The 19,780-nt window shown below is 33.4% G+C and overlaps 1 protein-coding gene across 1 annotated transcript; it reads left to right on the top strand.

Moving 5' to 3' along the window:
* Positions 1 to 800: 800 nt before the first annotated feature.
* On the top strand, positions 801 to 19,448 carry LOC132760541 (chromodomain-helicase-DNA-binding protein 1-like; the record flags this gene model as incomplete). The annotated part of the gene is made up of 11 exons (XM_060752526.1): positions 801 to 935; positions 1,514 to 1,628; positions 10,212 to 10,326; positions 10,612 to 10,723; positions 15,348 to 15,502; positions 16,310 to 16,389; positions 17,255 to 17,451; positions 17,713 to 17,811; positions 18,299 to 18,369; positions 18,759 to 18,873; positions 19,321 to 19,448. Coding segments are annotated over 11 exons (1,322 nt in total), but the record flags the coding sequence as incomplete, so codon positions are not given.
* Positions 19,449 to 19,780: the final 332 nt, after the last annotated feature.

Below are 19,780 nucleotides of genomic sequence, written 5' to 3'. Positions count from 1 at the left end.
AAAATCACTTGCCCCTTATAACTGTTGGTTCAAGCTTAACCCTTTCCCCCATGAGCATATTGTGAAAAATGGCCGTTTTCACTGAAAAGCCTCCTGTTACAAGTTCAAACTGCTATGAAACTATGAAAAATGCTTCAATACTAATCAAACTTGGCACAAATGTTGACTGGACCACTGCCTTTGTAACGACATGCTCAGTCTTAAATTTCCTGTTACCATGGCAACGAGGGACATCTCAAAATTGCCAAAATCACTATTTTTGCCTCGATTTTTCCATCAAAATTTATTTCAAAGTGCTGCAACTTCTCAAGGATTGAGATAGACTCAAAGGCTTTTCCAGCGTTGGTTACACGTTACATTATGATCGACCTGGGGTCATTTTTAGCCTCTCACAAGTCCAAAATTTTCTTGGCGATGAGGGGGACTCCGCCCCCTTCAAACCCCCCTAACAGAAGGGGGCACATCCCCCTTCTGGCAACCCCCTGACGTATCTTTTGGATGGGGGGCGGCGCCGAAAAAGTGCTCATTTTTTTTAGCAACATTTCTCAAACGAAAACATGTGTTTGGGGCCCAAATAGGACATTTTTTCACTATTTGAGGCCTAAAAAAGGGGGGGGGTCGAAAGTGCGTTGTTTCGCGTATATATGTGGTAAAGGGTTAAAGTATTTGTTGAACCTTTCTGGCTTCATTATAGAAGGTCTTTGGTTCTTCTCTATTTATGCCTGAAATATTGCAGGGGGGATATTGTTTGGTCTTCCTCCCCTAGTGAATCTGGAAAGTGGCCAAATTTGATATTTTAGATTATATTCTAAATATTAAAGGTTATACATATGAGCGTCTGGATGGGTCAGTGAGAGGAGAGGAACGTTTCTTGGCTGTTCAAAACTTTAACAGTAACGATGAAACTTTTGTCTTTCTTCTGAGCACAAGAGCTGGTAATTTATAACTGGAATCATCCTACTCTGTTTACTTTAATTATACATCATTGTAGATTTCTCTCATAAAGCATGGTGCATGAGTGTAAGAAACTGATTTCATAAAAACGATATTACACTTTGATGTGACATCATTTGTGTATATACAATTCTAACACTATTGGAATTTTTTCTATATAAACAAAGAAGGCCAGAAGCATGCATTATTCTACAACAATGCACTCAATGTTCTTATTACCTCCCTGTGTATTTTTAAACCAACACATTGACAGCACCATTTTGTTTAAAAAATCTGATAAATATTAAACATTTTTTTGTCGAATTGTGTTGTGAAAACTATCTAGAATAAAAGAAAATGGTCTAACTAAGAAAATGAATCCGAACACAAATATCTTTAACTCAGTTTTTAACGTTGTACAGACGTTTAAAGTGTTGTTTACGTGACATCACAATGTAGCGCCAAACAGCAGATGCAAAAAACAATCAAATCAAGAACGCTATTTCAATGTCGAAAACGAGTTCAATTTCACACTATAGTCTTATTTCTATGCCAACTGACACCATTATACATATTTAAGGTGGACAGGGTATAAATTTGACCAGTGCTGATACTGTGATATTTGTGGACAGTGACTTTAACCCACAGAATGACCTTCAAGCTGCTGCCAGGGCACATAGGATAGGACAGTCAAGGTCAGTATTGTAATAATGGATAGGAGTCACGGTCAGTATTGTAATAATGGATAGAAGTCAAGGTCAGTATTGTAATTAGGGATAGGAGTCAAGGTCAGTATTGTAATTAGGGATAGGAGTCAAGGTCAGTATTGTAATAATGGATAGGAGTCAAGGTCAGTATTGTAATTATGGATAGTAGTCAAGGTCAGTATTGTAATAATGGATAGGAGTCACGGTCAGTATTGTAATTAGGGATAGGAGTCAAGGTCAGTATTGTTAATTAGGGATAGGAGTCAAGGGTCAGTATTGTAAATTAGGGGATAGGAGCCAAGGTCAGTATTGTAATTAGGGATAGGAGTCACACGGTCAGTATTGTAATTATATAGTAGTCAAGTCATATGTAATTATGGATAGGAGTCCAAGGTCAGTATTGTAATTAGGAATAGGAGTCAAGGTCAGTATTTGTAATTAGGGATAGGAGTCAAAAGTCAGTATTGTAAATTAGGGATAGGAGTCACAAGGTCAGTATTGTTAATTAGGTTAAAGGGTTTCGTATTGAAATTATGGTTTAGGAGTAAGGTAAGTTTTAAAATGGATAGGAGTAAAGAAAAGTATTGTAAAAATGGTAGAATTTCAAGATAAAGTATTGTAAAAGGGTTTTGGGGAGAAGGGGTTCATATTGAAATTTTAAATGGATGGGATCAAGGTCAGTATTTTTAATTTTAATGGATGGGAGCCCAAGGGTCAGAAATTGTTTTAGGGTGGAGTAAGGGTAGTTTTTGTAAAAAGGGGGGAAAAGGAAGGTCAGTTTTGGGAAAGGGAAGGAGTCAAGGCAGTATTTTTTTAAGGGTTTAAGGGTTCCAAGGTCTTTATTGGGAATTTGGATAGGGGCCCAAGGTCGTATTGAAATTAGGGAAAGGAAAAAAGGTAATTTATTTAATTAGGGAAAAGGATCGGGGTAAAGTTTGTAATTAGGGAATAGGGGGCCCAAGGTCGGGTTTTGTAAATGGTTTAAAAAAGTCAGGGGTTCAGTTTTTTAAATTTGGGGAAGGATTTAAAGGGTCAGTATTGAAATTTGGGGGAAAGTGCAATGTCAGTTTTTGAAATTTTTAGGGTTTGGGGACCCCAAGTGAATTTGGTTTGGGGTTTGGGGTAAAATCATTTTTTTAATTAAAGGGTTTGGATTTTCAATTTTTAATATAAGGAAAAGGAAGTAAGGTAAGTTGAAATTTAAAGGGATAGGAGTCAAGTCAGAAATTGAAATTTAAATGGATAGGGGGTAAAGGTTTCGGGTATTGTAATTTTTTGGATGGGGAAAAGGGTCAGAAATTGAAAATTGGGGATAGGAGTCAAGGCCCATTTTTTGAAAATTAGGGATAGGATTTAAAGGTTTCGTATTGAAAATTAGGGGAGGAAAATTTAAAGTCACTTTTGGGTAAAAAGGGGAAAAGGATAGGTCGTATTGAAATTAGGGTTTGGGATAAAGGGGTTCAGTATTGTTTTTTTAGGTAGGATTTCAAGGTCAGTATTGTAAAAAGGGTTTGGGAAAGTAAAGGTAGTATTTTTAGGGATAGTAGTCAAGGTCGTAGGGTAATTAGGGGATAGGATCAAGGTCAGTATTGAAATTTTGGGATAGGAGTACGGGTAAAGTTTTTAAATTTTAGGATGGGAAATAAAGGGTCGGATTGTAATTAGGGATAGGACCCAAAGGTCGTTTTGGTTTTAATTGGGGATAACAGGTCAGTTTTGAAATTTGGGATAGTAGTAAAGGGGTTATTGTATTTAGGGATGGGATCCGGTCATATTTTAATTATGGTTTGGGAGCCCAATCGATTGAAATTAAATGGATGGGGGTCAAGGGGGTATTGAAAATTGGGGATAGGAGCCCGGGTAAAGTATTGAATTAGGTTTGGATAAGGTCAGTATTGAAATAAGGATAGAAGTCAAGGTCTATTGAAAATTATGGTTTAAGAAAAGGTCAGTTTTTGTAATTATGGATGGGCCCAAGGGCCCGTATTGTAATTATGGATAGGTAAAGGCCCGTTTTGTAATTATGTAGGAGTAAAAGATCAGTATTGAAAGGGGGAAGTAGTCAAGGTCAGTATTGTAATTTGGTAGGAGTCAAGGGTCATTTATTGAAATTAGGGAAAGGGACGGGTTTCAGTATTGAAATTTAGGGTGGGGGCCCGAATCAGTTTTTGTAAAAGGGTGGGGGGTAAAGGGTTTAGATTGTAAAAAGGGGATGGAGTCAAGGCCCAGTTTTGTAAAAAGGGGGATGGGAGTCAAGGTCAGTTTTTTGAAATTGGGATGGGAGTCAGGGTCAGTTTTGGGTAATTAGGGTTTAGGATAAAGGGTCAGTATTGAAATTGGGATGGGAGTAAAGGGTTTCGATATGTATAAGGGATAGGATCACGGTCAGTTTTTGAAATTTGGTTTGGGAAAGCCCAAGGTCAGAAATTTAAAAGGGATAGGAGCAAGGTCATATTGTAAAAAAGGGTAGGAGCCCAAGGTCATATTGTAATTGGGTGGGGTCAGGGAGTATTTAATTGGGGATGGGATTTCAAGGTCGTATTGAAAATTGGGGTTTAAGGGGGTCAATGTCATATTGTAATTAGGGATAGGAGTCAAGTAGTATTGTAATAATGGAAGGGTCAAAAATCAGTATTTAAAAGGGTTTAGGAGTAAAGGTCATATTTTTAATTATGGATGGGAGTAAAGGGTTTCAGTATTGTAATTATGGTAGGAGTAAAGGTCAGTTTTGTAAAAAGGGTTGGGAGTCAAGGTCAGATGAAATTTGGGGGATGGGAAGTCAGGGTTTCAGAAATTGTAATTAGGGAAAAGGGGTCACGGTAGTTTTGGAATTAGGGATAGTAGTCAAGGTCAGTATTTGTAATTAGGGATAGGAGCAAGGTCCAAGTATTTTTAATTGGGGGTATAGTCAAGGTCAGTTTGAAATTTAGGGAGGATTCCCCCGGTTTCAGTTTTGTAATTATGGTAGGAGTAAAGGTCGAAATTGAAATTTGGGGAAAAAGGAGTCCCCGGTCATATTGTAATTGGGGTAGGAGTCAGGGCCCAGTTTTGAATTAGGGTAAAGTCAAGATCAGTTTTGTAATTAGGGATAGAGTAAAGGCAGTTTTGGGTTTAGGGATAGGGTAAGGCCAGTATTTGTAATTATGGATGGGAGTCAAGGTCAGTATTGTAATTAGGGTTGGGGTAAAGGCCCAGTATTGTAATTGGGGAAAATAGGATGAAAAGGGGTCAGTTTTGTAATTAGGGTTTGGAGTCACGGTCAGTTTTTGAAATTTGGGGATAGGAGCCCACGGTCAGATTGTAATTATGGATAGAATTCAAGATCGGGTATTGAAAATTGGGATAAGTCAAGGTCGTTTTGGGTTTTTAGGGATAGGAGTCACGGCCCAGTATTGTAAAAATGGATTAAAAGGTCATTTTTGTAATTATGGTGGGGTCAAGGCGTTTTGAAATTTAATGGATAGGAGTAAAGGTCGTTTTTAAAAAGGGGAAGGAGTAAAATTCCTATTGAAATAGGGATAGGATTTCACGGCCCAGTATTGTAATTTGGATAGGACCCAAGGTCAGTTTTTTTTTTTAAAATTTTTGGATAGGAGTAAAAGGTCAGTATTGAAATTTGGATAGGAGTAAAGATCAGTTTTTGTAAAAAAGGGAATTAAGTCAAATCATTTATTGTAAAAAGGGATGGGGAGTCAGGTCAGTTTTGTATTATGGAAAAGGGTAAATTTTTCAGTTTTGGGTAATTAGGGGAAGATTTAAAGGTCAGTATTTTTTTATTGATGGGGATCAAGGTTAGATTGGTAAAAGGTGGGACCCAAGGTCAGTATTGAAATTTAAGGATAGGAGTCAAGGTCAGTTTTTGAATTTTAGGGGAAGGGGTAAGGTAGAAATTTTTTAATTAGGTGGAGTAAAGGTCAGTTTTTGAAATTAGGGAAAAGGAGTCAAGGTCGTATTTAATTAGGGATGGGGAGTCACGGTCAGTTTTTAATTATGGATGGGAGTAAGGTCAGTATTGTAAAAAATGGATAGGAGAAAGGTCTTTTTTAAATTTTAAGGGATAGGAGTAAAAGGTCATATTGAAATGGGGATATAGTCAATTTCCCGTTTTTAAATTTAGGGATAGGACCCCGGGCGGGTATTGAAATTGGGGTGGGATCAAGGTCAGTTTTTGTAATTGGGGAAATGGGAGCAATGTCACTTTTTGTAAAAACGGTTTGGGGTTTCCAGGTCGAAATTGTAAATTAGGGATAGGAGCCCAACCCTCAGTATTTAATTTTTGGTTTAAGGAGTCAATTTTCAGTATTGTAATTATGGATAGGAGTCAAGGTCAGTTTTGAAATTTAAAGGGATGGAGTAAGGGTCATTTTGAAATTTAGGGATGGGGGCAAGGTCATTATTGAAAATTAAAAGGGAAATAGGAGTCAATGCCCTTTTGAATAGGGATAGGATACGGTCATTTGTAATTAGGGATAGGATAAAGGGTCAGAAATTGAATTGGGATGGGGTTTCAAGTCAGTATTGTAATAAGGGATAGGAGTCAAGGTCAGTATTGTAATTAGGTTTAGTAGTAAAGGTTTAAGTATTGTAATTAGGATGGGTTTTTAAAGGGTTGTATTGAAATTATGGATAGGAGTCAGGGGTCAGTTTGAAATTAGGGATGGGAAGCCCAAGGTCAGTTTTGGGAAATTGGGGGGTGGACCCAAGTAGTATTGAAATTGGGGATAGGAGTCAGGGGTCGTATTGAATTTGGGGGATAAAAATTTAAAAGGTTTCATTTATTGTAATTGGGGAAGGAACCCGGGTCATTTTTGGGAAATTTTGGGATAGGAGTAAAGGTCAGTATTGAAATTTAAATGGTAGGAGTCAAGGCAGTATTGTAATTGGGGATGGGAGTCAGGGCCCAGTTTTGGGTAATTAGGGTTGGGGTAAAGGGTTTCGTATTGTAATAATGGATAGAAGTAAAGGTTTCAGTTTTTTGGATAGAAATGGTGGGGGTATGCCCAAGGTCTTTGGGTAATTATGGTTTAGGAGTCACTTTTTCGGGTTTGAAATTTATGGATGGGGATTCAAGTCGTTTTGGGGGTTTAATTTGGGGAAGTAGTCATTAGTATTGAAATTTTATGGATAGGAGTCAAGGTAAGTTTTTGAAATTTAGGATGGGAAGTAAAGGGGTATATTGAAAATTATGGTAGGAGTAAAGGATCATATTGTAAAAATGGATAGGGTAAGGTCAGTATTGTAAAAGGGGATAGGGGGTAAAGGTCAGTTTGAATTAAGGGGAAAAGGAGTAAAGGGTCGGGTTTTTAAATTTTAGGGATGGAGTCCGTCAGTATTGTAATTGGGATGGGAGTAAAGGGTCAGTATTGAAATTGGGATGGAAATTTAAAGGTCGGGTTTTGTAAAAAGGGGATAGTACCCGGGTTTCAGTATTGTAATTATGGTAGGATCAAGGTCAGTATTGTTTTTTTTAAATTTGGTGGGAAATTAAAGGGTCGGGTTTTAATAAGGGATAGGATTTCAAGGTCGGGTATTGAAATTTGGGGGAAAAGGGGTCGGTCAGAAATTGAAATTTAAAGGATAGGGTAAGGTCAGTATTGAAATTTGGGGAATAGGAGCCCAATTCAGTTTGTAATTATGGAAGGAGTAAAAGATCGTTTTTGTAAAAAATGGATAGGTCCAAGATCAGTATTTAATAAGGGGTTTAGGGTAAATCAGTATTGAATTTAATGGATAGGGGGGCCCAAGGTCAGTATTGAAAATTTAGGGTTTGGAGTAAAGGGTTCAGTTTTGGGTAAAAAGGGATAGGAGTAAAAGGTCAGTTTTGGAAATTATGGATAGGATAGGTCAGTTTTGAAATTGGGGGATAGGGGTCCGGTCAGTATTGTAATTTAGGGATATAGTCAAGGCCCAGTTTTGTAATTAGGGATAGGAGTAAAGGGTTTAAAGTTTGGGTAATTAGGGTTTAGTAGTCAAGGGTCAGTTTTTGAAATTTGGGGAAAAGGATCACGGTTGTTTTGGTACTTGGGGAAAGGAGTAAATCGATTGAAATTTTGGGGAAAAGGGGTCACGGCGTATTGAAATTAGGGGTAGTCAGGGGAGTATTGAAATTAGGGATGGGAAATTTTGGTCATTTGAATTTGGGGATAGAGTCAAGGTCAGAAAATTGAAATTTGGATAGGAGTCAAGGTATTTATTGAAATTGGGAAAAGGGAGTTAAGGTCGGGATTGTAATAAGGATAAAGTAAAGGGTCAGTATTGAATTAGGGATGGAGTCAGGGGCAGTATTGAAATTTAGGGATAGGAGTCAAGGTATTTGAAATTTTAGGGATAGGACCCAAAGGGTCAGAAATTGAAATTTAGGGATAGGATCACGGTCGTTTTGAATTGGGGATAGTAGTAATCATATTTTTTAAATTAGGGTTTAAAAGTCAAGATAGTATTGTTTTTAATATAGAGTCATGTCACTATTTAAAAAGGGATGGAGCCCAGGTCATTTATTTTTTAATTAGGGAAAGAGTCAAGGTAGTATTTAATTATGGTTTATTTAGTAAAGGTTTCAGTATTGTAATTAGGGAAAGTGTAAAAGGTTTCGTATTTTTAATTTAGGGATGGGAGTAAAGGGGTCAGTTTGAAATTGGGGATTAGTCAATGTCAGAAATTGTAAAAGGGATAGGAGTAAAGGTCAGTATTGTTATTAGGGATGGGAAAGTCAAGGTCATATTGAAATTAGGATAGTAGTCAAGGTCAGTATTGTTATTAGATTAGAGTAAATGTCCATTTGTAAAAGGGGAAAGGGGAAAGCCCAGGGTATTTAATTGTAATTGGGGATAAAAGGTAAAGGTTTCCAGTATTGTAATTATGGATAGGGTAAAGGGTCAGTTTTGAAATTAGGGATAGTATAAAAGGCAGTATTGAATAATGGTGGGGAGTCAAGGTCAGTTTTGGGTTAATTTTTTGGGGGGGATGGGAGTAAAAGGTCGTATTTAAAATTATGGATAGAGTCAAGGTCAGATTGAAATTTTGGGGGATAGAGTAAAGGGTTTCAGTATTTTTAATTGGGGATAGGTCAGGGGTCTTTTTAATTTTGGGATGGAGCCCAAGGTCAGAAATTGTTATTAAGGGGGGATAGAAATTTTATACTGAAATAAGTTTCAATTTTTTTCATACATGTATTTGAATTCTTTGAATATTCAATTTCTTTTAAAAAGTTATACATGTATAAGTGGTCAAAACTTTGTTGTCCAAATACTGGTACAGTTTAATTCAACTATAAAATGTTTTAGAAACTGCTGAATTAATTTTAACATTATATGGCCTTAAGTGAGAGATTTTCTGTGAGATATATATACTTAGAGTTATATGATATTCATTTGTATTTGGTATAAAGCATTGGTTGAATGTTGAGAATAGTAACATGTTCATGTATGCGATTATTAATTAACCATAAGCTTGCTGGTTACATCAGATTCTACCATTGTGACCAGCACAGACCAAGATCACCCAGCACAGCACATCTGAATGAACTGATCCTGGTCTGCACTTAGAGCTTTTCAGTTAGTACTTATTTTGAAAAAAGTACTGTACATATTTGTTTGTTTTTCATGTAACAAAGATCGAAATATATTTCACTGAGTGAACACCAGATGCAATATTTTACAAGTAACATACCATTTATTTAGACATTTGATTTTATCCACATTAAAATATAGTCTTGCTTTTTTTTAAAAAAATGATATTTTGAATTTCACTATCCGAAAATATTGGGGAAAAAACATAAAATTTGAACTTAATTTTACAGACCAGAAAAGGTTCAGATTGGTCAGAAAGAATACAGTGAAGAGTTTTTCAAAGAGAGCGAAGAAAACTAGAGTTAACTAGAAGTAATAAAAAAAGGAGAATTCTCACTGGGGCATCTAAACAAGCTCTTTATTTTAAAAAAAAAGGGACAGATAACATTTCAGTTTGTATCGCTGCCCCTTTGTAAACTTGCTCATAATGATATCCATTTTAATAACAGCTTCTGAGATTTTAGCTTGCAGCCATTTATACTGGGCCATAAATATCATGAGTATATAGAAGATATTGAATGAGTGTAAATTCAATACTGAATTTATTGCATGAGTTGAATAGATTTATATTATGCAAGCCTCTGATGAGCTGAAGTTCAATAAATTGGTAATGAACCTACACAAATATAATATTCTATTTATCAATTCTCAAAATAAAGACTGTTTAAAGTGAAAAAGAGTCAATTATAATCAATGCGCCTATAGTGTAATGCTAACATTTAGTGCGTCTTTACCTTATGTTTGTATAACGCAAATGACGTCAATTCAAAATATATGCATGGCTGTGCAATACCATTTTTACGGAGTCACAAAAGCGGCACAGGTGTGTGATAAAAGGATAAGTATATGGTTAAGTAGTTTAAAAATTCATTTTTTACCCCAATAAAACTAAAGTTACTATATTTAAATTTTATTTGGAAAATTTTTGTTTTTTATATTTTTTTGGGTTTCATTTTTTTTTCGCTTCAGGATATACTAAAAAATGGAGTTGAGAAATTTTAAGTGGTAACCCCTGGAATGATGTTGACCCGGATTTCAAGGCCATTCTTGGACCTACAGCAGACGGTGAATGGCAGCCCGAGGAAACAAAAGTGGATGAAGAAGCTAATGGATCTGAGGTGAGTGTTAATCCATTCTGATTGGTTGTTTTGCTAGTAAGCCAGGTTTTGGCAAGGAAAAAATGGTTGTTAAATTGATGTAAACAGTATGGACAAGCTGGCATAAACAATATCTTTTGTACACAACTTCTACATTTTTTATAGGATTACAACCAAACATTTACAGAATTATTTCACAAAGTGTTTCTGTTTTGTGACTCTTTCATGTCCATTGTTCATTATTTCATGTTTTATGAAAATGTTAAATTTTGAAGAGGTGAACAAAGTGTTTCTTATTATTACAAGGATGAAGGTATATTAGAGGATGCGCCACAGACTATGTACATGTTTGAGGGAACTGACTACTCCAAGGAGCCTACTGCAGCTGATAAAAAAGCCTTTGATGAACTGCTTGAAGGTATTTCCTATATGTTTAAACATTCAAATGATAATTTCCTATATGTTTAAATATTTATTTGATCATGTATGTAGCAGATTTGACAGCTGTAATAGGTATGAGTGCATGACTATTTTAGGCATGGGGTTTTCAGTCACATTGATGGGTAATTTGATTATTTTAGGCATGGGGTTTTAACTCACATTGATTGGTAAATTTACTATTTTAGGCATGGGGATTTAATTCATATTGATAGGTAATTTGATTATTTTAGGCATGTGGTTTAAGTCATATTTATGGGTAATTTGATTATTTTAGGCATGGGGTTTTAAGTCACATTGATGGTTGATTCATTCAGCATTATAGTTTTACGCTTTACCTTGTGTGGAAAGATCCACTGATAACCTTCCTAATATACATTTATTATTTTTGGCCAAGTGACTAACTACCCAAGTAACTTCACAGGAAAAAAAGTTTTCATAAATATAACATGTATTGGCACTAACATCAGTGAGGATGAAATTCAAGTAAATCACTATAGTAAATGGATGTACACTGTAAGTTTTTTTTTTTTTTTTTTTTTTTTTTTTTTTTTTTAATTTTTCAGCAAACATATGTTGCCCATTTATTTTCCCGTAATTGGTGCAGTGGGGTCGGAGGAGCCATCCCCTACTGTACCTTTTACATTATCCAATTCATGACATATATCCATCATACTATATTTTAAAACATTTAAGTGACATTAAGCTCTTTTTTTTTTTCAAAAGTCAAGTTAGATTTATTGACTATTTAAATTTCATTATTGAAAATAATAATGGTGTTTGACAACAGTTGATATAAGAAAAGTTTTGGGATAAAATATATATCTGCCTAAACATAAAGACTGTCCCATACTTTTTATTAAGTATAATTTTTCCCTCTAACCAGTTATTTTTTGAAACTCTTCTTTTATCTTTAGAGGAATCACCATTCGTTATGCGTCTGCATAAGAAAAAAAAAATAAACAATAAATAATAAAGATAAACTTTTAAAAGAAATAAAGAATATTGAGTCCCATCCTAACACTAATTGATGAACTTTTAGGAAAACAAAAGAAAAGAAAACTTTTTAGATTTACGGAAAGAAAAAACATGGAATGGTGTATTTATAAGATCAAGAGCTAAAATGGATACAAGAAGGAGAGAAACCTACAAGATACTTTTGCCAATTTGGAAAACAGAAATTATGTCTCAAAATTTATGAATTCTTTAATAACAGAAACAGGAAAACATTTTACAAAAACAGGAAGAATTACTTACAGAAACAAAGAGGCATTATGAAAATTTATATTAAATTCAAAAAAAATACTGAAACAGTGTGTTTAAGTCAAATTTTGTATAATTACTGACATACCAAAATTACTAGATAATGAGAAACAATCTATTGAGGTGCCCTAACTTACAATGAAATGTTGAAATAGTCTGAAACGCATGTCAAATAATACAAGTCCAGGCAATGCATGGTTTTTACTGTAGAATTTTTTTAAATTTTTCTGGAATGATTTAGGTATAGTTTTTTTAGTTAGATTCAATTAATCATTCATAATAACATAGGTGAACTGTCAGTTAAACTCAAAAAACAAGGTTTTATAACCTTTCGCATTCCAAAGGAAACAAAGATAAATTCCTACTTTGAAAAATTGGAGAACCAATTTTTCACTACTAAATTATTCTTAATAAAATTGCCATCTTCTTCAATAGCTTTTCGCATAAAAATATTTTAGGAAAAGATCATTAACGATGACCAAAACAGGGCTTTTTACCCGGAAGGACGTCATTGGCGACAAATATAAGATTAGGTTTATGATCTCTTGGTTCTACTCCGGAAAGAATAATATACCTGGATTGTACTATTAATAGATTTTGCAGCTTGCTTTGATTTACTTTTTCCTGGAAAAATTTATGCCATTCAAGTTTTAGATTTTTTAATTTTTTGGACCCTCTGTTAGATTCAAGGATTTCAAACTTTTTTATAACAAATTATAAAAGTCTGTGTTATTGTTAATGGTCACATGTTCAGATTCCTTCTCGCGCTACAAAGAGGCTGCCGTCAATTGATGCTCTTGTCTTCCCTACCTGTTCATTCTTTGCGCAGAAATCCTGTCAATATTGATAAGAGATAATAATAATTAAAAAGGAATTAGTTTAATGGTACAGAGTATAAACTCTCTCAATATGCTGATGATACTAGTTTATTCTTAGATGGCACGTCAGAATCATTAAAAAACACAATGTTAACTTTAAAATTTTATGTCAAACATTTCAGGCCTTTAATATAAATATGGAGAAAACAAAAGTAATTTGTTTGGGTCAAAAAAAATACAGTAGCACAATACTTTGTCCCAGAATACAATTTATCATGGGGAGATAACTTTTTTCACACTTCTTGGAATTAAATTTTTCAGTAGATTTATCTGATATAGTTGATATTAATTATGAAACAAAAATTGAGGAAATTAAAAAGTTTTTTGCTTGCTAGTCAAAAAGAGTTTTAACAGCCACTCGGCAAATTAGTGGTTATTAAAACCCTTGCTTTGTCAAAATTAAATCATTTGATTTTGAGTATTCCTAACCCACCACTAGCAAAAATAAATATTATCCAGCAAATGTTTTTCAATTTTCTATGGAGTGATTCAAGAGATAAGGTTAAAAGAAATATTATATCACAGGAATACAAGTTTGGAGGGCTTAAGAATGGTTTGATCTCAAGTGTTTTATGTTATAGTTTAAAAGCAACATGGCTAAGAAGACTGTTGACAGTTAATTGTAATTTTTTTACATATTGTTAAAAGTGCATGCCCTTTGTTTAAATACATATATAAGATGGTACAGATTATGCAAGGGAATACAATTACATCAAGAAATTAAATGCCTTTTTGGGAAAGATGTGCCTTTACAGTTTTTTTTTAATTTTCTTTCAAATGTAGAGGTGAATTCTTGTTCAGCAAAGTTACTCAGTCAAATTTATGGCATTAAACCCCCAGATGGGCATTTATAAAGTTAGCAGGATCTAGTGTTTGTTATAACAGATGGGTATCTAGGGGAGTATATTTTTAGGGGACCTTATCAATCAAGAAGGGAATTTTACACCTTGGCCAAAATTTTATTAGATATTCAATATTAGAACAAATTATTTTGGAATATCAAAGGTTTTCTTGCCAGTAAATGATTTCCTTTTTGAATAATAATATAAGACATTTACCTAAGAAATCATTCAATAATCCACATTCCTTTAGGTTTGGCTATTATAAATAAAGATAAAAAAAGGATGCAGATCTATATATAGAATGATAAAAAAGAAGGAAGAATACCCAAATTCATTGCAAAAAATGGAAAAATGAATTATATAAGTTTAGGCGATATGAATAACTTGAATTTCAATTTAATATATAGTAATGTTTTTTTTAGAGTAACAAAAGACCCAAAATTGATCTGGTTTCAATACAGAATCAACCATAGAGTTTTAGCCACAAACTATCTTCTTAAAAAAATGAATATTATTACAGAAAATGACTGTACATTCTGCAACATGAGCCAGAAACTTTAATACATTTGTTTTGTAATTGTTGAAACTATTAAACAATTTTGGCAACAATTACAATCATATATCAAAGAAAAATGTAATATAAATTTCACTAATTGGAGTTAATTTTGATATCTTATTTGGGAATGTTAATATAAACATCATCCTAAATAAGATTATTTTGCTAGCGCAAAACAGTACATATACTATAACAGATTGAAGAAAATAAGGCCTTCTTTGGAAATTTTTAAGAAACAAATAGTTTCTATTTATACTACTGAAAAAATACAGTGCCAAACAGCTGTTTCAATATGAAAAATTTGAACGCTCATGGGAAATGTTTAAAAAAATTTAGTAAGTTAGTGAGACTATGTAATTATTGAATTTTTTAAAGTAGTAGACACCCCTTGTTTTTAATTATTAATATTATTAAAGACACTCTACTTACCTGACAGACCTTCCATCAGTGACCTCTACTAATATTTAGAGAATATTAATAACTTGGAAGTAAATCCTCCAAGTTTACACCAACAACCTTTTCTTTTTTACTTTTTAGAGAAGACTTATATAGGTAAATGAAAACATTTTCCTCTGAATTAGATGAATTCTAACCTCAAACTTGTTTTTGCCTTTTCCATATACCTGTTGCTTTATTAAATTCAATAACTTACATGAATATGCAACATTGCTGTGTAGTAATATCTTTAGTATTTTGTTTTAAAATGAGGTTATTTTTACTTTGTTTTTTTTGTAGATATAATTCGAATATAAAGGAAAATGTAAATTCAGCAATAGACTACTTTAAAAATTCACAAAAACCCCATTTTAGCTATTAATAATTATTTTAGCATATCAATATTGTATCTATTTAGTTAAAGTGACATTATGCCCATCCAAAGCAAATAGTGAATATAAACAGTGAAAGTTGAAATACATTTTTGCCATGATTCGTCTCAGTTTTTCAATATATTCCATAACTCTTATGGCTCAAGGAACATTTTGGAGATGTACATGTAAGTTGCTACATCTCTTATAAACATTATGTCAATGTTATAAATTCAGTATAATTGTTTATATTTACCAGCTGAGAAAGCAGTATTGTCAGAGAAGCTGGCAGAAGATAGACCAAGTCGTTTAAAGCGTCAACCTCTGTCTGTATTTATGCCAGGTCTACCAGATGTTCTGAGAAAACCCAGGAAGAAATTGACACCAGAAGAGCTGGCTGAGAGAAAGAAAAAGGTTGTTCAATGATGTTTTTTCTACTTAATGCCCCACCATTCACTGTTATTCAGTTAATATTATACAAATTATTATTTCTTTGAGCTTAGCCAAGAAGGCTGACCTAAAAATTCTTTATAAAAATAAGTACACTTTCATCAAAAGCATGGGTTTTCCCATAATATTTTATAGTTTTCATTCCTGAAATACTGTATTATGTTTATTTACTTTATATTTATATAATAAAGATAAGTAATAGTGGGTTAATGCACCTCTTTCTATGTATTAACTTCAGCAGAACCAGGACACATTTAAATCCCCAGCCTACAAGATGAGGATTTTATGAAAGTCTGAGGGCTTCTACAGATGTTCATGCATAAAAAAGTGCATTAGAGCCATTCCTGCATAAAATTTTATGTCTGATTCAGTAACTTCAAGCTTTTACTTTGTTTTTCGTATAAAAAAAAACAATTTGGATCATAGTAAAATACATGCAACAATGTTGCGTGCTCACATGATTTTATGTTAATGCATGTTTTCTGTAAATGTATAGATGTCTGCACTATTTTTTTTTTATTTTTTTTTTTGCAAGAATAGCTAATAATGTAATTTATCATAATACATGTATAACTATGTCTTTGAAAATTCCAGAGAACTTTACATAGTGATGTATCATTTGGTTTCATAAAACTGTATTTAATGGTACATCTAATGCATGATATGTGTTCTTTGACAGTATACAATACAATGAAACTGAAATGGTCACTTATAAAACTAACAATCAGTCTTTACAACAAGATATATACTAAGTATGATACATTATTACAGCGTGAAGAAGCCGCAGCAAAGAGAGCTAAAGAGGCAGAAGAAAGAGAGATGAGGCGGGCACAAGAGCAAAGAAAAAGGAGGTACATTGTACATGTATCACTGTCAAGTGGATTAATTTTCTCCCATCAGATTTTCACGTTTTTCATAGCATTTTTATGTCTATTGACACTCCCAATATATTTAAATTTCAAGTTGTACATTTGTTTAACATTTAGTGTCTTTCTTATACCTTATATTAAGTGTTTAAAGTTTTTGCATTATTTAAGAAACAAAACAATTGATCTTTTATGAAACTGATATTAATTCTTGTTTTTGCTTAACATAATGAAGTAAAAAAATGTTCAAAAGGATTTTTATACGGGGAATCAAAGGCTTTGCGGTCCCAGGATTTGGTTTGCCCGTCTATAGACTACATGTGTATATTTATAAAAAATCAAATAACAAAAAGTCAAAGAATATATAGATTTGTATACCTATCAATGAAATTCTCAGTGTCAGTTCTAGTTGGGCGCCGCCATTTTCCGATAATGAACAATCACAACTTTTCAGATTAATAATAGTTGTGGATTATTCCGAGGGAAAACAGAAGCGGTGCTTAAAATACTGAATGACACCTTTAAAAACAGAAAAATGAACTTTTTTTTTTAATCAACTTTCCCGTTCAAAGGCTTTGCCTAATTTCATATACATATGAGCCGTGTCGTGACAAAACCAATGTAATACGTTTGCAACCTGCATGGATCCGGACCAGCCTGTGCATCCGAGCAGTCTGATCAGGATCCATGCTGTTCGCTATCAGGTTCTCTACTTGTTAAAGGGTTTGTAAGCGAACAGCATGGATCCTGATCAGACTGCGTGGATGCACAGGCTGGTCTGGATCCATGCTGGTCGCAAACGCATTATGTTGGTTTTGTCGTGACACGGCTCATATAATGTTTATTATAGAGAGGAACTGTGGAAGAAGAATGATTACAATTCATGTAATGTAGAGATTGACGAGACCTCAGATGATGATGAAGGAATGCTAGATGATGACGATATATCAGGGGATGTAACTCCACATGACATACGTTATGTACTAGGGGATGTAACTCATCCAAAGAAAACTGACAGAGAAAACAATATTATTGTCCATTGTGCAGGTTTGATGTGTTTATTTGATGAGAATTTTGATGCCAGGAGATTTTTTTCATTGATTGCAGTCATTGTTTAATGATTGGCCTAGATCTTTTCCGAATTAGAGGAAAATGTAATATGAATATATTGTGTGACTCCTCTAGTGTACCGATTAAATTTACAATTATATCAATATATTTGACCGAAAAACTATTAAAAATGTTTGCTGACATGTTAAGACATTGTTGTAAAAAAATATTTGTTTAAATGTCAGTATATTGTTATAGATGATTCTGGAAACTGGGGTACTGGAGGTTTATTCTCGGCACTGTCAGCCCGATCATCTACACCAGAAGACCAGTATACACTAGCTGGTAAAATGCAGGGTAAGTGTTATATGAAATAGGGAAGTTGTTACTCAGAGAACTCGATAGTAGCTGATCAGCTCTCAGCCTTTGACAAGTATAAATTGGTAAATTTTCAGTGTTTAAAGTTTTTTTATTGAATGTGTGAAGTTAATTTTTGTGTCCAAAGAAAAGCTGTTTGTAATAGTCTTAGGAGCATCCTAATTTAATTTATTCAGTTGTATGGAAGTGATGTTCAGAGCAGGTGTTAAATACTGAAACATAATTTTAGTATTTGGTATGGTGTCTGAATGAAATGGAATCCATTTTTATTAACATAACATTAAAATATATGGACATTAGATATAAGTTTTGTGAAGGATAACTTATGTGTAGAAAATTTTAATGCATATATTTTGACAAATAAAGAAAAGACAGGTATACAGAGAACTCTCCCTTGAAATTTTTTTTTTATCTTAATGTATTGTCACTTATTCTAATATACATATATATATATATATTGTAACAGATTTAGCTCTTGGAGACTGTCATATGGTACCTTTTGATGCTGGTTCCAGCAGTAAAGACAGCAAGGACTGGGTATATATATTCTGTTATGTTTATTCCATTCTTTGTTCCCTGCCATAGGATTTTGTTATGTAACTTGTTATGTCATATTGAATCAAATTATTGTTCATATTTAATGGACGTTTTAGCCTATCCATGAAAATCATTTTAATTATAGGTAAACCATTAACATACATGAATAAATATAATGTTACTTATAAGTTCCAGATACTGAATGTACTCATTATACAGATACTTAAGAAATGTAAATATGTTTTGATTAATAAAAGTCACATTTTCTGTATAAACAAGAATTTTAACTCTTGATATATTTGTTTAACTATGTAACTACATGTATATAACTTCACTGTTAGACAGATTTTAAGTTTGTTTGTATTGTCAATTTTTCATTTATTTTACAGGTAGCACTTATTATAGCCCAACATCGAGACAAGAGGAACAACGTGTCTGGTATAAAATTGTCTGCCCTCAGATATGGACTAGAAAAAGTCTATGTGAAGGCGAAGGAAAACAATGGTGAGTTATTACCTTTGATTAAAATGTAATGTTGTCTTAAAGCATACTTCTGATGTCAATTTCACAACCTTTTCAGAGACAAGTTGCACTGGCATGCTTAGGATGACGTAATTTTACCTTTATGAATGAAGTTGTAATTTCATACGCTGTTCATAGTTGTAAGAAAATAGTTCAGGGTGTAATGACATAAATTTCCATGGAAAATTATTTTATTAAGGTAAAAAGAATTTAAAATTTAATGGAATATGGTAGAATATGCAAGAAAAAATGTCTGACATATGTTTGCAGTTTGGATGGAATACCCGTCCCCCGAGGGAAGGATATTTCGATCTGAACAGCAACATATGACATATATTATTAATCTAGTAGGTTATATTAACATCAAGTCAAGCTGTTATTTATATATTGGTCAAGAGCTTTAAACTGTTATCATTTTATTAATTTCAGCAAGTGTACATCTGCCTCGTATTGGACACACTACTGTAGGTTTTAACTGGTATGGGACAGAAAAACTCATCAAAAAACATCTAGCCTCAAAAGGAATTCCTACGTATATGTATCCTTATATTATAAGTGTTTGATCATACTTTGTAAGTAATCTGAATAGACACTTGATTTCAGTTAGGGGATCCTAAAACCATTGTTTTGCTTATCAAGCTGCCTGTTTGCAGAAAGTAGGTTAGAATTGGACTACTGTTTCTCATTAGGTATGACCAGAAAAATGTCTATATTTTTGACTGTTGAAAACTGTGCACAATTAAAATATTTATCCAAACAAAAAATCTTAATATATATTTATCCATGTTTACTAGTGTATTACATTTGAAATTAGACTAAAAGGTAGTACAGTATTGCTTACGAGCCCTGAGTACTCATAGTCTGGGCCACTTGGTAGCGCTGTTGAGGT

Source organism: Ruditapes philippinarum, unplaced genomic scaffold (assembly GCF_026571515.1).
Source record: "Ruditapes philippinarum isolate M1 unplaced genomic scaffold, ASM2657151v2 ctg15373_1_1_1_1, whole genome shotgun sequence".
Lineage (NCBI taxonomy): Eukaryota > Metazoa > Mollusca > Bivalvia > Venerida > Veneridae > Ruditapes > Ruditapes philippinarum.
This window is presented reverse-complemented; position numbering and strand designations above follow the sequence as displayed.